The 23,058-nt window shown below is 44.0% G+C and overlaps 1 protein-coding gene across 1 annotated transcript in view; it reads left to right on the forward strand.

The window, feature by feature from the left end:
• The window catches only part of LOC147750636 (lysosomal alpha-glucosidase-like), an 817,641-nt gene that overhangs the window by 559,639 nt on the left and 234,944 nt on the right, over positions 1 to 23,058 (forward strand). The window contains exon 17 of the mRNA XM_086967236.1: positions 22,874 to 22,958. Within this exon, the coding sequence (XP_086823362.1) occupies positions 22,874 to 22,958 (85 nt within the window). The remainder of the gene's footprint in view (positions 1 to 22,873; positions 22,959 to 23,058) is intronic.

Below are 23,058 nucleotides of genomic sequence, written 5' to 3' on the forward strand. Positions count from 1 at the left end.
TTGTTGTTTTTGCATTTAGTGTATCTCAGCATGTTTTCTAGACACACCTGTACGTACAGTTTACATCAGCATGGGTATTTTTATTTTGTTTACTATTTCCAAGCAGACATGGGGTCAGTCTGGCACAAGTCAGGTTTCTCAAAATGAATAATGAATGGCCTGTGTCTGTCGTAGAGAACATTACAATTACTCCAGGGATCGTTAGACGCCTATAGCAACAAGCATGGGCCTCATTTAAAAACGAGCACGAACAACAACAGGTCTAAAGAGAGTTACTTTTTGGACCTTATAAGTGTGTAGCCATCCCATTAACTTGGGTACTGTGCTGCCAGGGATTGAAGAACTATACAATTACTGCACATTGTTTTACATTGTGTATGTGGGTAATTCATAGTAATCTGGAATTTGACAGCATATAGGGGGTCCTTGGGCAAGCCAAAGAAAAACATGGCCCAGCTTATCATTGAGTGCAGAGTTATAGTGCACACCAGTAGGAAAAATGAAAGGCAACAGTGACATTGTAAGGCAAAAGACACAATATGAAATGAGAGACCTGTACTATGTGGTAGACCCAGGCTGGGAACAGATACAGTGAAAGTAAAAGAAAGTGGGGAAAAGCACTATGGTGATATCCAGCGGTGGGCACATAATGCTGAGGTGACTGAGTAAACGACAGATGGATGCAGCTAAAACTGACACGATAAATAACCAACACAGTTGCGGTGACAGGAAAGGAGGCGGTGACAAAGAAAGTGCATCGGGTAGCAGACAGAAAGGGATAACAGATGAAGTGAGAAAGTAGCAGAGTGGCTGGTTAGAGATACAGTGGTTTTGACAAACAATTGGGAAAATAAAGTGGTGTGACAGATGGTAAATACTGTTGCTATACTGGGGAAGATAGAAAGGCGAATGTAACAACTATGGTGGATGACATATAGAATGGAGGTTTGGCAAGTACACTTGAAGTGACAGATAAAATAACTTGAAATATAAAGGGGGTGCCAGGTACAGAGGTAGGGTATGAAAAGTGGCGTTTGGCGACAGATAAAGTGGAGGCAAACAATAGTGGGAGGCAGATGCTGTGCAGAGATGACATTTACAGGGAGTTTGTGTGGACAGACAAATTATAGATACAGTGATGGTGGCCGATACAACAGATTGCGGTGATTTTCACTAGCGAGACAACTAAATAAGATCAGAGTTGCAGTAGAGGGGGACAGACACAGGGCGGAGACAAGTGCAATGGGTGTGACAACAAGATTACAGATTCACAGGAATGAGCTATTGTGCTAGGTAAATAAGGTGGGTATTAAGCCAGTGAGGGCAAGATACTAGTTATATTATGTTATGTTACTGGGTGTTTTGTAGAGCGCTCAGCTGCTCCAAGAGCGTCCCGGCACTATAGATCCTCTTCACAAAATACCAGCAACCAACAGGACAGCCAAATGATACTAGAAATCCAAGGAACAACTTACAGAACAAAGAGATAAGTTTTAAGTCCTTTTCTAGTTGGCGGGCACTGAAGGAGTTAATCTAATACAGGTGTTTTATAGTTGACCGATTGGTGAGTAATGGCGGGCAGCTCCCAAGGTTCGCGGGATGTCCGAGGTGTAGCTAACATTAGCTTTGACCGCATCGCTGCGGCGGCTTTTCCCGCAGTGTGCGGCAATTTTCGAAAAGCCGCGTTACATGACGAGCTCAGCTCGTCATCCCCACACGACCACCATGGCTGATGACGAGCTGAGCTCGTCATCAGCAGCGAAGAGGTTAAGTAGTGCTGATCAGAGCTTGTGCCATCACAACATCTGCAAAGTAGCAAACCATGCACAAAGCGGCTTCGAGTGTGCTCTCTCTTGCTCGCCCTCTCTCTCTCTCTGCAGCCACAAGCTCATGTTTTTTATGTTTTAATTTAAGAAAAATTCAACAAAATTATATCCAACCCATCTGTCCTCTTTGTATTTATATGTTCGATTTAAACATCTTTTTTGGCAAGTGATTATAGTTTTATTTACACTTAAATTACAATTATTTTTTGTGTTTATAACTGTTTCTTAAAATGCAACTTTTGAGCAAGTTGTCATACAAGAATCTTTCAACGGTTAAACAACGGATCAAAAATTTGCCTTTTTAACTTTTTTTTTTATTATTCCTTTGGAAGCATTGTGATTTCCTTATGACTTCATGTAACATTTTAATTTAGTTCAATGTGTCTAGTAGCAGGGAGTCAGCCTTTATAGAATTACAAATATTGGTCAATAAGCTGAACAAAAAGTTGTGCCCCTTTTAAGGATTTCTTCCAGTGCACGTGTCGTTTCAGCAACCTTTATACTGGCTTTGCCAATGATTGTTGAGTCAGACAAAAATGCAGAAAAGCTGGATGAGTGTCACTGCAAGTGTCTTTATATCATTTGAACTGTGTTACATCATTAATTTGCACACAATAGCAAGGCAGTTAAAAACGAAGCATGCAGGTCCTTTCAAAATCATATAATATGGTTTTGCACATAGCGCCCACCTGTCGGCTCTGGGTCACTTGAGACTGCTTTGTAATACCAAATGAACACGCACCTGTTTGTGGCACATACAGATGGGGTTCAGAAACGTGTTCAGATGCAGAAGAAGTACACAAATGTTCCCAGGTTCGCATGCACAGAAAGATCCCTGCATGTCACCTCTAGCACCTGTGGAGCGTGTGCAGAGTGGGCTACTACCCTCAGTAGAACCGAGGGATGGACTGTGCTTCTCGTTTATAATGTGACCCGTGTCTTACCTGAGACAGGCCTCTCTTGGATGTTGCTTTGTTTAACTTTAGCAGGTGGCCCACCACCACGCTAACCAGGGGGACAGCTGACAGGCCTGTGTGTCCACAAAATAACTGAATGGGTTAAGCACCAGCCATGCAGGGGTCACTCCTTATAACCCTGACTGTGTCTAACTAAGCGCCTGATGTTCATCGCCACAAGGTGTCAGGCACAACACCACCCTTTACCAAGTACATCCGAGGGTCACTGCTCAGCACGAGTGCTGCAAGGGATCCGTTATTTATAATAAAAAGTGTGCTGTGTTTATTGCCTACTCAGGGTTTTTTTGGGAATGTGGGGGTTTGAACTCTTTGGGGTTCTGGTACGAGGTTCCAGGATAGTCAGTTGATTGCTGACACCTGGAGCTGAGGGTTGCCATGGTGCTGTCTGGAATGAATTAAATCTTCTTCTCTACGCTACGTGTGGATTTATAATTTCACCCCTCAAAATAAACCACTTAATTTGGCGACGATTGGATCTCCAGACAGCACTGTTAATGGCACTGCTTGATATACATCATTGCGTCAAGAGAAGCCTATTGTTGCAGCTGGATTCCTATCTGGATTTTCCTCTTACCAATCTTTAGAATCAGTCTGGTCTGCTAAGAAGTGTGAAGGGAAGAACATCAAGTTCATAATAACTTTATATATGACCAATTAATCCAAATCTAAGAACTGCTGACTACAGAATAAAATTTTAGGGGTTTATTTCGAAGCCAAGAATAACTGAACCTACAGGCACCTCAACAAGAGGTTGAGAAAATCAACGGGCACTAATACAAACATAATCCTACCAAAAGTCTCAGACGACTGAAGATAATGACTAAAGTTATCCCTAAAAGCATCAGGCAAATGATGACAGTCCCTGCTTGAAGCCTTGACTGCATTCGTTCAGAGGAAAGAAAAGAAAGTTAATCTGTCCCTACACTAACTCTAAAGCGGCACCCCTACTTAGCATCCCTCCCAGGCAAGAGAAAAGGTGTCAGTAGTGAGGACTTCCTCAGAAGTACACTCACTTTCCATAGGTAAGTAGCCTAAGCTACAGAGCTCGTTCTAAGATGCTCCTTCTATTCTGCTCCTACTATACTCTGCACCCTACTCTGCTTCTCCCATCCTCTTGCCCTTCTCTGCTCTCCTCTCTCTGGGCATTGTCCCTAATACAAAATCCCCAAAACGTTAAACACGCCCTAAAAACACCCCTTCAACAGGTCTTCATGCTTGTAATTTTCCACCAAAGGCCCAACTTCATCCAAAAACCGTTGGTGTGTCTTTGGGTCCATGGCACCTTCTCTGTCTAAAGTATTGTCTTGACATTCCAACGTTCTCCCACATCTTTCACCTCTACCATCTTGGCTCCTAAAACAAAAGGTTATTCTGCCTAACTAAACATGTGTCATTGCACCTGCAACAGAAAGCCTGTGAACGAATTGGCCTTGCACACACATAGATCTGCAATGTAAAACTCGACTAAAAAAAGAAGACTTCCCAAGGAAAAATAAATTTTCAGGCCTACAGTCTCCTGACAACCTAAGAAACCCCAGTCCTGCCTGTATTCGAGCTTTCGTACAATCAGGCCTTTACACATTTAAACACATTTCTAAACTACATTATAAGCATTACATTCAAAATCATGTTAATGCATTACATTTTACTCATGAATAAGCAAACCTACATGTGCAACTTTTAACATGGTGCACGTTTAAACCTAATGCAACATCTTATACGTGAGACAATAATTTCTACATTACTTAAGGCACTTTCCTGCGTTAACAATACCTTAACTTCCAAACGATATGAATACTCCTAAACATTCTAACATAATTTGATTAATTACTACGTTTCTAATGATCACACAATAATACAGTCCTTAAAATAAGTGGGTGCTGACTACCCATGATTATGATGCATCACTACAAATTTCAAAATAACATGGCGGTCAACCAGTCCCCCCCTTTGATGACCTGTGTCATCACCAAACTACACCATCCTTGGGGAAAGAACTGACTTAAACAGAACTTGTTGCCATTCTCCATCGCCTAAACATCTCCATATTTCTAAGATTTCAATATTGACTGTCCTGCAGTCTTTCGCCTCTCTTGCTCTCTCAATGACCTCTCAATCCTGCTGGATTTATACCACTTGTAAGCCTCAATCAACCCCCACAATCCGATCACACAAGCCACAACTATAATAAGAGGTTTCAACACACAGCCAAGGAACCCTTTTCCCATGCTCGCAAACCAACCTCCCACCTTACCAAATCCTTTACCAACTTTCTCCCAAACACCTTCCTCAGTCAGATCCTCAATCTCATGATGAATCGTAGTGATGTTACTTATATATTTCTCCAGATCCTTGCTATTATCTGGTATATAAGTACAGCACTCTTGAACTTTCAAAAGTTTACAGACTCCACCCTCTTTTGCCAAAATGATATCTAAAGCAAGGTGATTTTGCAAAACCAGGGTCCTTACCGACACCATCTCTCCTTCGACCAACACCAGCGGTTTAGCTGTATTCATTGACAATTCATCAACAACAGTCGCCAGTCTCCTGATCTTCACATCATTCAAAATCACTCCCAAACTTGGTATCATTGCTCCAAAAACACCTCCAACTATTGCTGCTGCACTTTCACCCCTTTTTACCCTCACATGCTGTCCCCCTTCCAAAAGCTCCAGGTCTTCTGTATGATAAACCTTGGGGAAAATTATCGCCAAATAACACGTGCCATACCATTTCGCAGGTAATCTCACATAGGCATTCCTTCCACAGACATAGTACACAGTTGGGATCACTTGCACCACACTCTGCAAGAAGTCTTTAGCTGAATCTTCTACAGTGAACACATGATCACATGTGCTCTGTCCCACATTAACATTCTTGTAATATGTCTGAGGACGCCTTATGCATAGCTTTCCTTTCTGCTTTTCATCTAGGGCTATTGGACCATAACTCCCTTTTGATTTCAGCCCCCCACTAGCAGGCCTAAGAACTTCTGGGGACTGTACCAAACTTACTTGATGGGCAGAGGGGGAACCGACGGAGCTGCAGAGGGATAGAGCACTGAGTGTTATAAAAACAGATGTAACTGGGCTGGGACGCAAAGTGCTGCCTTGGTAATGTTGTGGCGAATTGTGCAGAACGTCCCTTAACATAACTGCAATTTGTACATATGGTGAGGCGCCGCCTGCCCTCCTATGGGTTGTTGGCTAAATGGCTTTGTATATGCTTATTGGAATGATGCAATGATGCCGTACATGCAGAGGAAGTCAGCAATGTCAATAAGGAGGGGGGATTTTGTATGGGTCTGCCGTTTTGTATTGATGTTCTTAATGCAAATACATAAATGAATTATCACAAAAAAAAACTCCCTTTTGATTTGTGCAACTCTTTTTCATCCATCCAATCCACTCTACCTTCACTTGAATCTCGTAACTGTGTCTTTTTTAAAGTCTATCTTCTACTTGATCTATGAACCTTTTCGCTACATCTGACAACAAACACGTCAGATTATGTAGATGTGCATAAGCTGTGTCTAACTCTGAAGAAGGTATGAAATGTTTTCTAAGTCTATCTTCTGTTTTGTAATAATCATACTTATTCAAACGCTTGTAAGCTGGCACCACTGCATCATAATTAGAAAATAAATACTCAAAATGAGTTTGCCCATAAAAAATGCTAAGCAAAAAACTACTTGTAATACCATATGTAAATGGAAGGTGGTGATATCTAATACTGAGGCGGGCAACTGCATACACACATAACAATCTTTCGCATCCATAGCATCAATATATTCATACAACAACTTGGCATACGCATTAAGCTGAAAGTCACTTCTAGAAAGATCTATGCGAAACATACGACTCTCTTCTAGCAGCAAAGCTCTTTCATCTCCTATTTTGACCTCTTTCTTGCTAGGAGTGGTGGGCGTAGGTGTTCCCTGTACCTCCACTGCCTGCTCGTGTGGGGCTAAATATGGAACTACAACTACTAGAATTATGAAAAATATTACTCCTCTTACAAGTGTACCTACTATACACCTAGACCTACGATTTGGATTTCCAGCCTCCGTGGTCTCAAAAGGTCTTCGACATTCTTTATTCAGGACCAACGTTCAAGAGTCTCTCTTCTCCTTCTTCAGTTGCTTGCGAACCAACTTGAGCCACACTCTCGAAAGCTGGAAGTCCCCTGATTTGATTTCAGTTCCTTATTTACATCAACAAAAGGCTTCCTTAACCCTTCTCCAAAATCTAAGGAAAGCCCCTGAATTTCTTCTTCTTCCACTCGGACCTAGGTTATCAAATTGAACTTATTTACAACAAAGTCTCTTTAATCCAAAATAAGATTTGCTCCAATTGCTTCTAGAACATGCTGTAAAAGTTCAAGACGAAGAACAATAGTTTCATGAGACGGAAGTTCAACTCCAAATGAAGGAAATGTCAGTCTATTCAGTATCACATTACGAATTCTGCTCAGTATTGGGGGATTTGGAACTGTGATGGTCAGTACTCCCTCAATTTCAAGTCCTGGCACCAACACCACCACATCCAATTTCATGTTAGGGCTGTTACTAACCACTGTCACTGCCCTCAGCCTTCTGGATCTCAGCAATCCTGGCATCAGTCACAACATATGACCACTCTGGAGTTGAGTATCTCTGACAAGGCACTCTCGTCCGTCTTGATCTCCTCAGACCTCCACGAGCTTGCCCTTCTTCGCCTTCGTCTGACTCAGAGTATTCAGGCACTGGAGCAAGATCCCTCTCAGATACCAGCCGCAGATTCAACCGCCTTTGTCTCCAGGGCCACTGTTCTTCTGCTCTGCTAGTTCTCCTGCCCGCTTTCTGCTCACCCTGCTCACAACTTCCCTCTGCTGAGTCTAATTCCGGATCACCTTCACAACCACTTCGCCTTTCTGATGCAGTTTCAGTATCACCGTTCTCGTGACCCTCCTCAGTGTGATCTGGTGAGCAGCCAGCTTCGTCAGCCACCCTCACAGCTTGGCTTGTCCCCTCCTATGGCTCTGTTACCACAGCTGGATTTTTATTCGGGAGAGGAACTTTCTTCCAAGGGTGCTGCAGCTCGACGGGTGGGAGAAGCATGCACCCAGTTTGGCAGTCCTCCACACTTTACTGCAGTATTTTTCACCAGTATAATTTGGTAGGGGCCCCTCCAGCGGACATCCAGGCAGCTTTTTCTCACATGCTTCCAAACGAGCACCCAGTTCCCTGGGCTCAGATTGTGATGGAGATCACTTGAAGCTGGAACCACAGCAGCCTGGACCTGATGAGACACAAAGCGGACCACATCAGCGAGTCCCTTGCAATAATCAAGGATCAGGTCATCTGTGATGTTTATCAAAGCTGTGGATGGCACTTCTGGTAATCTCATAGCCCTCCCCATCAACACTTCATGAGGTGAAAGACCTTGTCTCCTATCTGGAGTACTGCAGATACTCATCAATACCAGAGGCAGAGCATCAGGCCACTTCAGGGACTTGGACGAATACACTTTCGCCATTCGAGCTTTCAAAGTCCCATTAACCTGCTCCACACATAATCTTTCAAATATTGAAATATTGATGAGGATATACCCTTCTACGATTCCCCTGGCCAAAACTGGGCATTCCAGGCTCGTATCCCGAAAACATGACCATGGTGATGCTGCCACCAAGTATCTCTGAGGACCTAAACTTCAACCCTGCTGATTTCTGACCACTGCTTGCACTTCTCATACACCCCCTTGGACATATTTTGGATACTCTTTGGGAGCTTATCACTTTTTATGTTTGCTTCATCTTTTCCCTGAAGGGGGGCCTGACCTCCTTTCGTTTTTTATCATCACCTTGGGGCTTTTTGGAAACCCTAGTGTGTACCGATTCATCAGCAATCTTACCCCACTGTCAATGGCCAGTTAGCTCAGAATCCACTAGATGCTGATGTAACTTCTTTGAGGTATAATTTGTAAGTATGTGTTGCTTAACCCCCAAATTGTTCAGCCCCTCATAGGTCTCCACTTTGTTACCCTCTATCCAGCCTTTCAGTGACTTCACAGAGCTATCCACAAAGTCCACGCATGTCAGAGTTGACCCCTTACATAATTACATGTGTTCCTGAATTTTTATTCCGTGCCCTTCTGGGTTTAAACCAAATAGCTTTACGAGTGCCTCCTTCATATGAGTGTATGACTTTACCATCCCATCTTCTAGTGTCAGCAAGCTATCTCTCCCTTCTGTTGGAATTAGCTCCCATAACAAGGATACCTAATATTGGGAACCCGCCCATCTCATCCTTAGAGCCCTTTTATTGAGTGCCAGCCATTTGTCTGTGTCACCCCTCTACATATTCAGGAACAAAACCCTTGGGCAACATAGAATCATAGACAGCCGTTGCAATTATTTACCTTTGCTTCTTTTTTGCTGCCGGGATGTCATAGGGGCTTCAGCCCAAGCTTGAGCCTCTTCTCCTCTTGGGCCATTATCCTTTGTTACACAACCAACTTCCTGTTCTGGATCTCCTAGAGGCTGGGCTTCTAGGCCCTTGAATCTTCTCAGTGAGGTGGAGCTCTTTTCACTTCCAGATCTGGAGTCCTGCCTTGAGCAAACTTTGGGTGCTACGCTCTCATTCTCCCCATCAATGTTGAAGAGATTTCTGCCATCTTCCTCATCCCCACTGTCAGGGGTGATCTCCTCTGAGAGTTGTGCTTGGGCTCTCCTGTCATCCTCCTAGGTTCTCAGGGCCTTCTACCGGTTCTCCTTCTTGACAGTGATCCCTGGGGACTGATTTTCCTGTCCCTGCAAAGCACTCTTAAATCATTGCTCCTCGGTGTGGGCAGAATGGCCAAGTCAATTTCCATGTTTTCCATCTTTGAAGAAAAGCAGAAACGTTTAGCTCTTTCTGAGAACTGTGTTGTCAACTTTGTGGTAGGTCCTGTAAAATAGTGATTGGAAATACAGAACCTGCCAAACTTTTTTAAACTTCTCAGTGTCTACTTGGCATATCTTTTCGGTGGTTACCAGCTTCTTAATTGTCTTGTACAGCTAAACACAAGTTCTGGATCCCAATGCTGGGCATTGATGTGAGGATTTGGGTGTATTATATGGTGTGATTGTGCAACCTTACCCTGAAATACCTGTGCAAAAACTGTCTTGGGTTCAGTTGGACTCATTTGCAAAAACTTTATCTCAACCCTCAGTAACTGTGGTTGCGAGCAGTAAGGCTTAAACAAACGATCTAGTGTAATGCATTTAGAAGCACCAAACAGCAAAATAAGAAATACATACAACACAAGAGAAATCTGACACTGCCCAGGTACATGATGGGTCAGTGGAGGGTGTCAACCTCTCTCCCACACTGATCCCAGAACAACAAAGTGATTGCCACCCGCTACTGGAGTAGTTTGTGCCTCTGTTCTCCCTCGTACCTGGACTCATACCCATGTATGTCCATGGCATTGACGCTGGAGACAGTCTACCTGTTAAAAATAGAATTTACAGGTTGTCAGCCAAGGTGAGAGCCATTATCAAGTAGGAGGTCTCCAAGATGCTGGTGTTAGGGGTGATTGAGCCTTTCAACCGTCCCTGGTCCAGCCCTGTGTTCTGGTACCCAAGACTGCCCCACCGGGCGCCACTCCATAACTTAGGTACCGGCGTCTCAATTCCATCATGAAGACTGACATACACCTCATCACCTGAGCTGATTACCTCCTAGACAGGCTGGGCACTGGCAAATGTCTTAGTACTTTTGATTTAACATCAGTGTCCTGGCAGATCATTCTGACAGAGGGGGAAAAGAGAGGTCTGCATTCTCAACCTCAGATGGCCACTTCCCATTCCAGGTGATGCCCTCTGGTTTGAAAATTGACACTGCCACCTTTCAGAGGTTGGCCAACAGGATCCTAGTTGGGAAGAAGGCATTCTGTGCCACCTACCTGGATGGCATAGCTGTCCACATCTCCGGCTGGGAGGAACACCTGTACTACCTCCAAGAGGTGTTTCAGGCCCTGCAGCAGGGAGGCCTAGCTATCAAAGCCAGTAAGCGCAAGATAGGGCAGGAACCCGTGGTTTATCTGAGTCACATGGTGGGTGGGGGCAAGATGCAGCCTCTCCAGGCCAAAATTGACTATCTTGGCCTGGTAACCCCTTAACACACAGACTGAAGTGAGAGCCTTCCTGAGCATCACAGGATACTACTGGAGGTTTCTGAAGGGATAGGGCACTATTGTTGCCTCCTTAACAGGGCTGACTTTAAAGCAGCAGCTCAGAATGGTGATCTGGAAAGTGGCCTGCCAGAAGGCTTTTGATGCCCTCAAGGAGGACATTTGTACTGCACCCATAGTCTCTAAGGATTTCATAGTGCAGACAGGCGCTTCAGAGTATGGTATAGGGGCGGTCTTAGCACAGCTAAATGAGTCAGGCCTAGACCAACTGGTAGCCTTCATTAGCAGGAAGTTACTTCAATGGGAACAGAGGTGGAGTGCGAGTGAAAGGGAGTCCTTTGCTGTGTCTGGGCACTGAAGAAGCTGAAACCATACCTGTTTGGGACACACTTCAGGGTTCAGACAGACCACAGCCCCCAGGTGGCTCATGCAGATAAGGGTTACAAATCCCAAACTGTGGAACACCATCCTGGGGCAGATCAAACCAATGATGAAAGAGAAATCCCAAGGGGTTGGGTAGTTCTCCCCTCTTACAGCTGGGGGGGGCACATGTTAGACCTGTCAGCCTTAGGATGGTCTTTCCCCCAACTTTTTGTTTTCCTCCTGTACTTTTTCTGACCTGATTCCTGCTTGTATTAGTACTCTGTGCAATTTACCACTGCTACCCATTGCTAAAGTGCGTGTGCTCTCTCGTCTAAACATGGTAATACTGGCTTATCCCTAACTGGCATATTTAATTGACTTATAAGCTCCTAGTAAAGTGGCTCTACCTGTCCCAGGACCCTGTATATTAAATGTTTCTAGCGGGTCTGCAGCACGGATTGCGCCAGCCACTCAAGTAGCCCGTCAGTTTTAAATTGCCATTACAACATGGCAAAGTAAACATTTTGTTGGGCCAAAACTTCATGTTCAATACGTGTTAGTCGCCCCTAAGGAAGGCCATGGCAGCCAAGAGGGGAGAATAGAATGTATTTAAAAAGTAGACTTGCACTTTTAAGTTGCACATGTCCTGGTAGTGAAACACCCTTTCATTTGTTTTTCATTACGGCAAGGCCTATCTCTTCCATAGGATAACATTGGAGTTGCCTTATTACATTTTGTAACTGTAATGTCCAAATGGGTAAGAGATTACCTGTTCATGCTTGGTGTCTCTGGAATCGCAATTTAAAATCATAACTTATAGTGAAATCAGATTTTAAATTGCAATTCTCAAAATGCCACCTTTAGAAAGTTGCCAATTTCTTGCCTTAGCCATTTGCTGTCTGCAATCGGTCTCTGGTCACATGACTGGGTGTAGTTGGCAGTTGCGATTTGTGTATTCCCCCTAGACAGCCACACACAATGGGCTTAGGTGTGACTGATGGGCCATCACTAGCAGGGTGGGAGGGAGGAGCCGGCTACAGCCTCACTTAAACCGGAATAGCCTGTGTCCTGTCCCCACACAAAGTACCTAATGACCCTGCATTTTCACTTCAGCCACCTTGGAGTCAGGGCATGGGAGGCAGGATATTCCTTGCACTTCAAAGTCACTGTCTAGAAGCTTCAGACACCTTCCAGAACCAGGGCACCAAGGTATAAAAGATGGACCTCAGACGCCATTACTTCAGTGCACTTATGGACCTGTGGCTACTCTGCCAGGAAGGAGGACTGCTGTGCTGCTGATGGACTGCCACTCTGCTGTATTTCACTCTGCTGGATTCCTGCTTTGCTGGCCTGCTGCCATCTTGCCTGGGTGAGAAGGACTGGACCTGCATCTCTTGAACTCCAGAAACCAGAGTGGCTCCAAGGACTAGTTGGCTGGTCTCCTGATCTGAAGCATTGGGGTCATAGCAGGCTTCCAACAACCTTGCATCTGTACCTGGATTCTGCCATCTGTGAGTCTACCACTCCAGTCCTGGACTTTTGAAACTGGGCCTAAGGTGCTATGCCAGACTATGGATCTGGCAGAGCAGACACATCCTATCTGTTGGCTGGCACAACCACAAACAGAACCAACGCATCCTGCTGCATGAATTGGGCCCATCAGAAAAGACATGCCTTACTGCTGCAGACTTCTTCACATTCGGAATGTCCACTGTGTGACGCATCCTCAGTGCAGGCCCTCGCATCTCTTGTCGACAGCAGCCTCGACTCCGGACTTTGCATCGCAGCCTTACAGCTCCTCGAACTGACACGTTTCCTGACTGCCCATTGCATCCCTGGCACCGGACTTCACATCCCAAGGCTGGTCAACAGGATCATCAATGTGGACACAAAAGCACCTTGCAGCACAGCCTCACTGCAACTTGGAACTTATGCATCTCACAAGCTGTTGGTGCATCTTCAACACCGATCCATGCAACGCTCCCCAAACCAAGATTAAAGGTACTCTTGTTCAGAAGGCCTAATAGGGTCCACATAGCTGGCCTGCACTTCGTCATAGTTGGCCTGAACTTGTGACTTTTTCCCGGCTGGCGCAACCAGATAACCACAATTGGTACTTTATGCCTTTTGGCACTATTTTCACAAAAAAACTTTAAAGTTTCATGTATCGAGCTCTATTAATTAAATTGTTGTCATTGTGGTCATGTTTTTTTAATGAAGCTCTATTTTAATCCTGTTCTGGGGTCCATTTGTGGTGTGTTTTCACTGTGCTACTGTCTGAAGTGTTGCATAAATACTTCACACAATGCCTCTCAGTTAAGCCTGATTACTCTATGGCAAGCTACCAAGAAGCTGAGCACAGGTTAGTTTGAGGTTTGCTTGTGCCTTACCCTGACAAGAATTTTTGTTGCTGCTTGACCAAGGCTCACACCACACTCAACCAGCAACCCAATTTCCTATAGGAAGCAACGGTTGTATGATTGAACAACGCATTCCATTGCAACGCATGCCTTTACCACGCATGCGTTACAACTTGAATGCCTTCATCACATATAACCTTTACCACACATGCTTTTACAATGTATTTTGTTGTAAAGCATGTATGGTAAAGTCCGCCCTTTTTTAAAAACACCCGACCCTGCTCTAAGCCCTAATCTAGACCCCAGCGCGCCCCAGCCCTGTTAAATAAAATCCTTTTCTCTGCCCTAATGTCTAAATCTATAGCACAGCACGCTTCCCTCCCTGTTTAAAAAATACCAGTCTCTGCCCTAATCCCTAAAACTAGTCCTCAGTGCGCTCCCCGCCCTGTTTATAAAATACTAATTTCTGCCCTAAGCCCTAATTCTTGACCCCAGTGCGCCCTCGCTAAAAAAACACCTGACCCTGCCCTAAATCCTAGGCCCCTACTTAATAGTCCGGTGTTTTATTTCCTAATTTGAAAGGGGACCTCTTCATCCAATAAACAGATGCCGTTTATCATAAAAAGTGTACTCTGCTTTGTCGGTGGTTGTCAGCGATTTAAAAGGGCGCATGCCTGACCTGAACAAAGTTGTTGCTAAGACAGCAAAACACACATTTCCAGGATGATACACGATTGAGGGAATCCACTGCACTCGGCCTGCCCTGCCTGATAAGGATTTTTTCATAGAGGTCACAGCATGACGAGTCAACTCTTGTTAGGCACAGGTCGTCATGTGGAAGGGAAGGAGCTCTTCGCTCCTCTAACGATGCCGATAGCCTTGACCACGCAGGTGCTGCCTGCAGCATATGCCCTCACCACGTATGTTGTAAAAAAATGTGTGGTGAAGGCTATGCGTGGTAACAGTGTATGCATGGTAAAGCCTGCATGGTAAAGGCCCTGCGTGGAAACAGCCGCGTTGTAATGGCTGTTTCTCGGCAGCAACCATATGAGGCTACTGGGCAAACTTGGCTACAGAGTGGAAACTTTCTAAAAAGTTGCTTCTCTTAAAAGTTACAATAAATACGACTTGGTATCAAGTCAGGTTTAATGCCACAATTAATATGATATGCTGAAGTACCCATTTTAGTAGTCTGATTCAGAAGTTAGCTGGGCTGAGGGGTCAGCCGCTAAATCAGTATTACCCAATGGAGCTACTAATGTTTCCACTGCAAAACAACAAGTATTGCTGTCAGGAAAGTTTAAAAGCATATGTCCTACTCAAAAATATATAGCTCCCTTATTCAGGACTGCATAGGCTTTCCTTAGGGGAAATATACCGAAATTGTTAAGGGAAGTGGGGGCTTTGCTGTTAGTTTAGATGGCAAAGTCAAACAAGCATTTTAAAACTGCTCTTCCAGGCTGCAGTGGCAGGCAGGGGCTCATTTTGTACTTTGTCCCACAGAGGGTGGCACAACTAGTGTTGCAGCCCCAGGGAGGACACTCTGTCTTACATGCCCTGAGTACCCTTCGTACCATATATTAGGTACTCATAAATAAGGCAGATTATGCCAATTGTGGTTAGGCAATTCGACATGCACTTTGTAGGGGGTTTAAACACTGGCACTGAGGTCAGGTTAGCAGACCTCAGTGCACTCTCAGAGTTGAAAAACCAGCAGCGTCAGTCCAAACCTTTGGGTGTGATACTGCTAAAAGCTACATTTCCTTTCAGCCTGCATTTAGTCCAGATCTCTAGAAAAATACAAAACAGGTATCACTAGTGGATGGCTATACATATAAGTGTAGCAGGGATTCTGCTCCTACACAGAACTGTGCATAGAGACTTGGAACCTCAGTGAATTAGGGTGTGCCAAAACTAGGCGTGGGCGGAAAATCCGTTCCGCTCGCGGATTTTGCGGATTTTCGGGAAATCCGCAATCCGCGAGATTTGCGAATTTCCCGCAAAATCCGCAAATCCGCGAGCAGCGGATTTTGCTCGCACTGCTCGCACTGTTCGCGTGAGTTCGCGACCCGCGAATAAGTGCAAAATTGCAGAAATACGATCTTGGCAAAACTGAAAGTAACTACTTACCAGGTTCAAAAGTTCAGGCACATCATTAGTAGCCATTTCCTGTAGTGCTTCCTGAGGGGCCCCTCCAGAGTTCAGTTGCCAGTTGAAACTATTATGTGACCCTGCTCTGAACCTCAGAATAGTTACACATATGCCACAAAGGTCCTGAATTACAGCTAAGGGAGACAAGCAGGAGCCAGGCTGGAAGTTAAAATCCATTAATCAGCCCCTAATTCATTATTGTCAGTTGGGGCAGGGCAGGTGTTGTAACTAATTTTGCAACAATGAAAGCACTTAGCAAGTGCAAAAGATCACTAATCAGGGCGCACTAAGGAAGCAGGTGCCAGCTAAAAAAATATTCTGTGACACATTAATCAGCCCCAAATTAATTCAGGTCACTTGAGGCAGGGAAGGTGTGCTTTGCTTTGCCGAAAATAATGTACACTGGACAACCAGAGGGTGTAGTGATGAAACAGAGGGTGGCATGGGTGGGCCAGAGGGTGGCATGAGTAGTCAGAGAGTGGCAGTGGTGACAGAGAGTGGCAGTGATGAAGAAGAGTGTCCCAAACAGGCTGGACACGTAGAAACAACAAGTTCGCAAAACTTGCGACCCGACAGGTAAGTTCGCAAATTGCGAAATTGTAAAAACCCTCGCGAACTGGCAGAAACACGGGCGAACACAAAAAAAAAAAAAATCCGCAAATTCGCGGGAATTCGCGGATTTTGCGGATTGCGAATCCGCAAATCCGCAAAATTCGCGGATTGCCAATCCGCAAAATCCGCTCATGCTTAGCCAAAACTCACCTTAGTACCCAAACTCCCCTACCAGACTAGCATCAGTGTCTCATTGGCTCTACCAAAACACCAATGATTAGATAACCCAGAACATGGAACTTAGATTACCTCAGGCAATGTGGAACACATGAACACTCTTTCGTTATACTCTCATGCCAGTCCAAAACAGGGAGTAAAATGAAGACATGTGCACGTTTGAAATATTTATTTCTAATGCAGTGTTCTCATGCGCGGTATCTTAGCTAATACAAGCAGACATATTATAAGCAACAAGAATATCAGCATAGTTAATAATCCATAAAATACAAAGGGAGAAAGCATGTTACAATGCTAAATGGAAACAGGTTTAAAATATACCTATATTTTACCCTCCCTTGCTAGTAGGTTATTTTATATCTACAGAAGGTCTCTTGGGATTACAAGGGCGGCCCCATACCTCTGGTACTTAGCAGAAATGGATCACATCAGATTCTGCACCAGCTCTCAGCATGCAAATGTTCTCCAAGTGTGTGTGATCATGCCTACGCAGTGCATTATTAAACGCACCAAAATCAGAGGTGGCCACAGCTGAATATATGTTATGTCTAGACCGTGCGCTGATCAGTCCAAACAACAACCACTGTGTTGAAATAACCTTGAAGGCCTCGGCACTCACTGTTCAGACGAAGCTTACCAAGCAAGGCTGCTAATATAGAAAAGCATATTATTCTCGTGTGAAGCAAAACACTCTGCTAACTCTAAACATTTATAATAATGTGTGCCGTGTGCAAAAGGCAGCAGAAAGGAAAAATGGCATTTAAACTTCTAATAAGCTCATGTCAACTTAACAGTGTAAATGCAAGGCTCAGCCCCACGACATAAGGTGTTACAAAGCATGGGCCAAAGTTCTTTTTTAAACCAAAAATATTGTGAAAAATGTGTGAACCAAAATAGGAGAACAATAAATATACTCCTGAGATAGAATAGAATAACAGAAGCAACTGGGTCTAAAAAGAGTTAGAAAACCTAGCTGAACAAAATTGTTGCTTTTTTAGGATGAATTCCCTCACCCACCGGAGATGGCATTCTTCATGATTGTAATGCTCCTCGCATTGTGACAACTGACCATGATACAGGCTGTGACTCCTTCTTTTTAGAAGGAGGAGCTCTTTGGATGTTTTAAGAGATTTGGTAGAAGCCCTGTGGTGAAATAAAGAGTGGTGCGGTTTTGCAGAGCATGCAATATGTGAAGTAGTGATTAAAACTGACTCCAGATCAGGCGTACAACTTTATTCATGCATGCCTGGGACAGGATTAAAAACAGAGAAGGGACACTGCAGTGGTCAACTGACCCTGTTTCCGTGTATCACTAGTTCTAGGTCAACATAATAGTTCTGCCAACTAGAACCTCATAAGAGTTGTATTGGCATTCATCAAGACCTCTAGCATTGTATCTGCTCAAATAACCTGCTCATGAAATAAAAAATACAAAACCAATAAGTGATCCACAGTGAAATTCCATAGCAGATCCATTGCATTACAACCTTCAATCAGCAGGTGTTGTGCTTCAACTCGAGGGGCAATTGCGTGGCGCTCAGGGTGCACTCTGTCCATGATGTGAGGACCCTGGAGCGTCCAACCAATGGCAGGTTTGAGGACGAACGGATATACACTTCTTAAATTCAGCATAGGGCTTCTGATAAATCTCTTAAGATATCCCAAGAGCTCCTCCTTCTCAAGGAAGGGGTTGTAGACCTCACCATGGTTAGCTGACACACTGCGAGGAGAATCCCAATGATGAAGCATGCCACCTGGTGAGGGAATTTTGTCCTAAAAAAGGAAAACAATTTTTTCAGCTAATTATTCTACCTACTTTTAGACCCCGGTGTTTGTGTGTGTATAGGATATTGTATCTGAAAGCAAACAACAGCAGGGCTCTAAATCTCCATTGACCTTTCTTTTGTGTTTACCCATAGAATAGAATAAGGCATCAATAGAATTTACATTATTGTCATCACATACCACCCGTCTGACTTCTGCAACACACTGATGTTTGTGGGTCGAAGTGAGCACGAAATAGGTGATAAGAGAAGTCTTAGTAACCTGCTGTGAAGGTCCTGCATATAACTCTAATGGTGAAAGGCTGTACATTAACCCTGTTTCTGTGTAACCAACTGTTAGCGTTCTGATATAGAACCTTTTATGTATGTTCATGAACAGTTCTTCCTATTAGTAAGACAACCACCACAGGCTTTGTAACAAAGTACTCTGTTGAATGTGAGCATACTTCCTAATTGATTCTACAGGTTAATATTCTGTGGTTTGTATGAAAGAGCAACAGCGGACCTTATAATGCCGCACCCAAATTCCAGTTCCAAGATAAGTCAATATTTGTATGTGTTTTTTTCTCTGTGCCGCCAACCCCGACGCCAGCTGCTGTTTGGCGTCGCTGTGCTCTCCAGATCAGTTAAACAATTTTTTCAATGTTCATGGGGGCGCACCAAAATAGAAGTCCAAGAGAAAGTAAATAGTAAAATGTTTTCTTTATTTATCTTTGTCCATTAAAATACAGATCATCAATATAATGTGCAACGAATTCAGCCAACGCGTTTCACTCCCTACCAAGGAGTTTCTTCAGGGCACTGCAGTTCTTTCTAGTGTGTTGTGTTCAGGTACTTCCCCTGTTTTCGAGCTAGTTTTTTTTGGACCGGTCGTTTGTTCATTCCTGTATCATTCTTTTATTAGTGCAGTTTGTGTCCTCCCTTATTTGTTCCCACGTTTTCAAAGCTTGGTAGTTCTTGCCCATAAGTCGATTCAGGTGGTCCAATTTTTTCCCATCCCTGTTCGTATTAGTGCAAGGTCGTTGCAATACTGTATCTTTCGGCGTTTGATGTTAGCGTATCGGCATGGCTGGTTCCAGCCATGCCGATACGCCAACATCAAACGCCGAAAGATACAGTATAAGGGAGGACACAAACTGCACGAATAAAAGAATGATACAGGAATGAACAAACGACCGGTCCAAAAAAACCTAGCTCGAAAACAGGGGAAGTACCTGAACACAACACACTAGAAAGAACTGCAGTGCCCTGAAGAAACTCCTTGGTAGGGGGTGAAACGCGTTGGCTGAATTCGTTGCACATTATATTGATGATCTGTATTTTAATGGACAAAGATAAATAAAGAAAACATTTTTCTGTTTACTTTCTCTTGGACTTCTATTTTGGTACGCCCCCATGAACATTGAATAAATAATATTCTGTTGTTTTTTACATAGCAGTTCACATATTGCTTATTACAAACTCTTAATACCATACCCATACCTATATATACATATCACGTGTAACATTGTCTTGTCATTCACATTCTTCTTATAGTTCTTAGAAATTCTCAAAGCCCAGCAGGTTTTGGTGAGTTTGTTTTATTCGGTGTGTGCATTAGAGGCAATGAGATTAATGAGATTTCTGCAAGATTTCAAAGTTTTTAGTCTTTATGTGCCTACTTAATCATCATCTTTTTGTTTAATAAACTCACTTAAAGTTTGACTTAAGTTAATATTATAGCTAACATTGTATAATATGGAGACCACAAATCAGTGATGAATTTGAGCTGCTAGTTACCGAAAGGAAGACCACAAAATTACTTTTTTGGACCGGCACTTCGGGCTGGACTGTTCCTATGAGGAACAGGTTAAGAATGATTTGCATATGGCTGGGACCAAACTGGAGTGGTGTGGTGAGCAAAAGAATGTTGGATTCAACTAAGATCTTTGTGACTGGGAGTTAATGTTTGCATTGTTCAGCATTCCATCCATCATTTTTCCCTTTGCATTTGTTACCCTAAGTGGGAAGAGTATGCCCAGACTTTGGTCCCATACTCACTGCACCAATGGATTCAAGCTAGACTGGTTGATGAGGGCTGATGCCACAAAACCGGTCCAAGGATGCTTGTTGCTGTTCCAGGTGAGGACATGGCTTGGCAGTTTGGGCTAGACTGTTTCCATGTTGAACAGGGTCACGAGTGATTTGCAAATGGCTGGGTCCAAACTGGGGTGGTGCGGTGAGAAAAAGAATAATGGATGAAACCCAGATCTTTGTGACTGGGGCTGAATGTTTGCATTGTTCAGCATTCTGTCCATCATTTGTTCCTTTTGCATTTGTAGTCCTAAGTCTGGGAGGTATGCCCACTGCTCCACTGGTTTCAAGCTAGCATGGCAGATGAGGAGTGATTCTCTGAAACCGGCACCAAGATGCTTGTTTCTGGTCCAGGAAAGGGTTCTGGATTGGCACTTTGGGCTGGACTGTTCCCATGAGGAACAGGGTCAAGACTGATTTGCAAATGGCTAGGTTCAAATAGGGGTGGTGTGGAGAGCAAAAGAATGATGGATTAAACCCGGATATTTGTGACTGGGGCAAATGTTTGCATTGTTCATCATTCCATCCATTATGTGTTCCATTTGCATTTGTCGCCTTACGTGGGATGGGTATGCCCAGTCTTGGGTCCTGTGCTCACTGCACCACTGAATTCAAGCTAGCCTGGCTGATATGGGGTGATGCCCTGAAACCGGTCCCAGGATGCTTGTTTTTAGTCCAGGGAGGACCTGGATTGGCAGTTTGGGTTGGACTGATCCCATAAGGAACAGGGTCAAGACTGATAGGCATATGGCTGGGTCCAAACTGGAATAGTGTGGCGAGCAAAAGATCAATGGAATAAACCCAGATCTGTGTGACGGGGTGAATGTTTGCATTGTTCTGCATTCAGTCCATCATTTGTTCAGCTTGCATTTTTCCACATCAGATATTTTCTGAGAGCAAGAGAGGGTAAAACACATGAAGCAGAAAGAAAAAGGAAGAGAAAGACAGAAATAATCTCAAAGGGAGAAAGGAGGAACTTGCAGTCATAAAATAAAGGGGCAGAGAGTGTAAATTTAGAGGCACAAGATGGGCTTAAGGCTACGCAGCCTTGGTATTCGGCTCACCAACATTTAATTGCATTGATTGAGCGCTTCACAGCTGAGTTTATTTTATAGATTAACCCCTTGCCTGCTGATGACGAGCCCAGCTCGTCATGACGCACAGTGGAGCTGTGCTCATGACGAGCTGGGCTCATCATAACGGCCGCGCCACACCCCCGCGTGGCGAATTCCACGCCTGTGCGGAAGTTCTACAGGAGTGGGCGGATTCATAACGAGCCCAGCTCGTCATGAGCACAGCTGCACTGTGCCTCATGACAAGATGGGCTCGTCAATCAGCGCCGCAGCGCCATCGTGCCCCCCCACGCATCGCGGGGTTAAGTACTGCCACAGCTCACGCTTATCCGATGCATGCACAGTGCATTAAATACATTAAAGTGTATCAGCATAGGAAGGCTGCATAAGTCATTAGAAAACTTCAAGATCCCACTGCATGCAGTGCTGCTAGACAGGTTGGCACCTGCGAGTGCACATTTTGCACCCAATTTTGTACTAGCTGTAGAACACAAGCTTCCACAAAGGCAAATAATAAATATTTATGACTCAAAGAGGGCTGTCCCACTGGCTTGATTGTACGAGAACCCCAATTAAACCCCTGCTCTAAGTAGGGAAATCAAGTGTACTGCAGAACAATTGCATCATGACTCCTCTGTAAAACAACCATGGGATCAGGATGCCTTTGACACATCCAAGAGTTTATTATGACACAACCAGATCGGCTGGTGCGTGTATTCTGAATCAGTGGGGTCCATCCTAGATAGGAATTTGTGGATGATTACTTACTCAAGCTTGTGAGAATTCAGAAATTTTCAAGGCAAGCCATGTCGTGTTCTTCTTCCCTCTCGCCTCCTATTGCATGGAGTTTACTGTTGTGCACTTTGACACAGATGTACAGAGTTGTACAATGCTTTATGTCTATTAGGAATACTTCTGTGAATTCCTGATTGGGATAAATGAAGCCATTTTCAAGCTGGAGTCAAACTAGAAGTAGATATAACTCTAAGGCATTTAGCAAACATCTTAATAGACTCCATTAAAATGTTTTGCGACTTTGGGCCAGAGGACAATCACCTGCGGTTGCCCTTGACCTTGGCATTTGTTTTTTTGCTTTTGATGTGAGAAACCAGTTATAGCTCTGTCCCAGGTCTTTATTGCTTCAGCAGGCGTATTTTAATCCCATTTTACTGGGCCAATCTAAATAAAGTCCAAGAAGAAAACGGGTTGGCTCCGGTTTTACATTTTAAAATGTACAATAAATCATTTCACAGAATCATAGTTTTTTCCATGTGCCAAAACTAATTTGTCTGAACAATGTACTGTTTACATTTAAAAATAGGTTCATGTCGGACCGTCGGACCCATGACATAGATGAAGCGTTCCTGTGGGGGCCAGGTCTTATGATCACTCCAGTACTCTACGAGGCAAGTAGTTCACATATTGTTTGCAAATTGTAGATTGATGATCCTATACAAAATATATAAAGTATGACGAACTTACTGTTGTTAAATGCTCGTATCTGGA

This window comes from Lissotriton vulgaris, chromosome 1_1, assembly GCF_964263255.1.
Source record: "Lissotriton vulgaris chromosome 1_1, aLisVul1.2, whole genome shotgun sequence".
Taxonomy (NCBI): Eukaryota; Metazoa; Chordata; class Amphibia; order Caudata; family Salamandridae; genus Lissotriton; species Lissotriton vulgaris.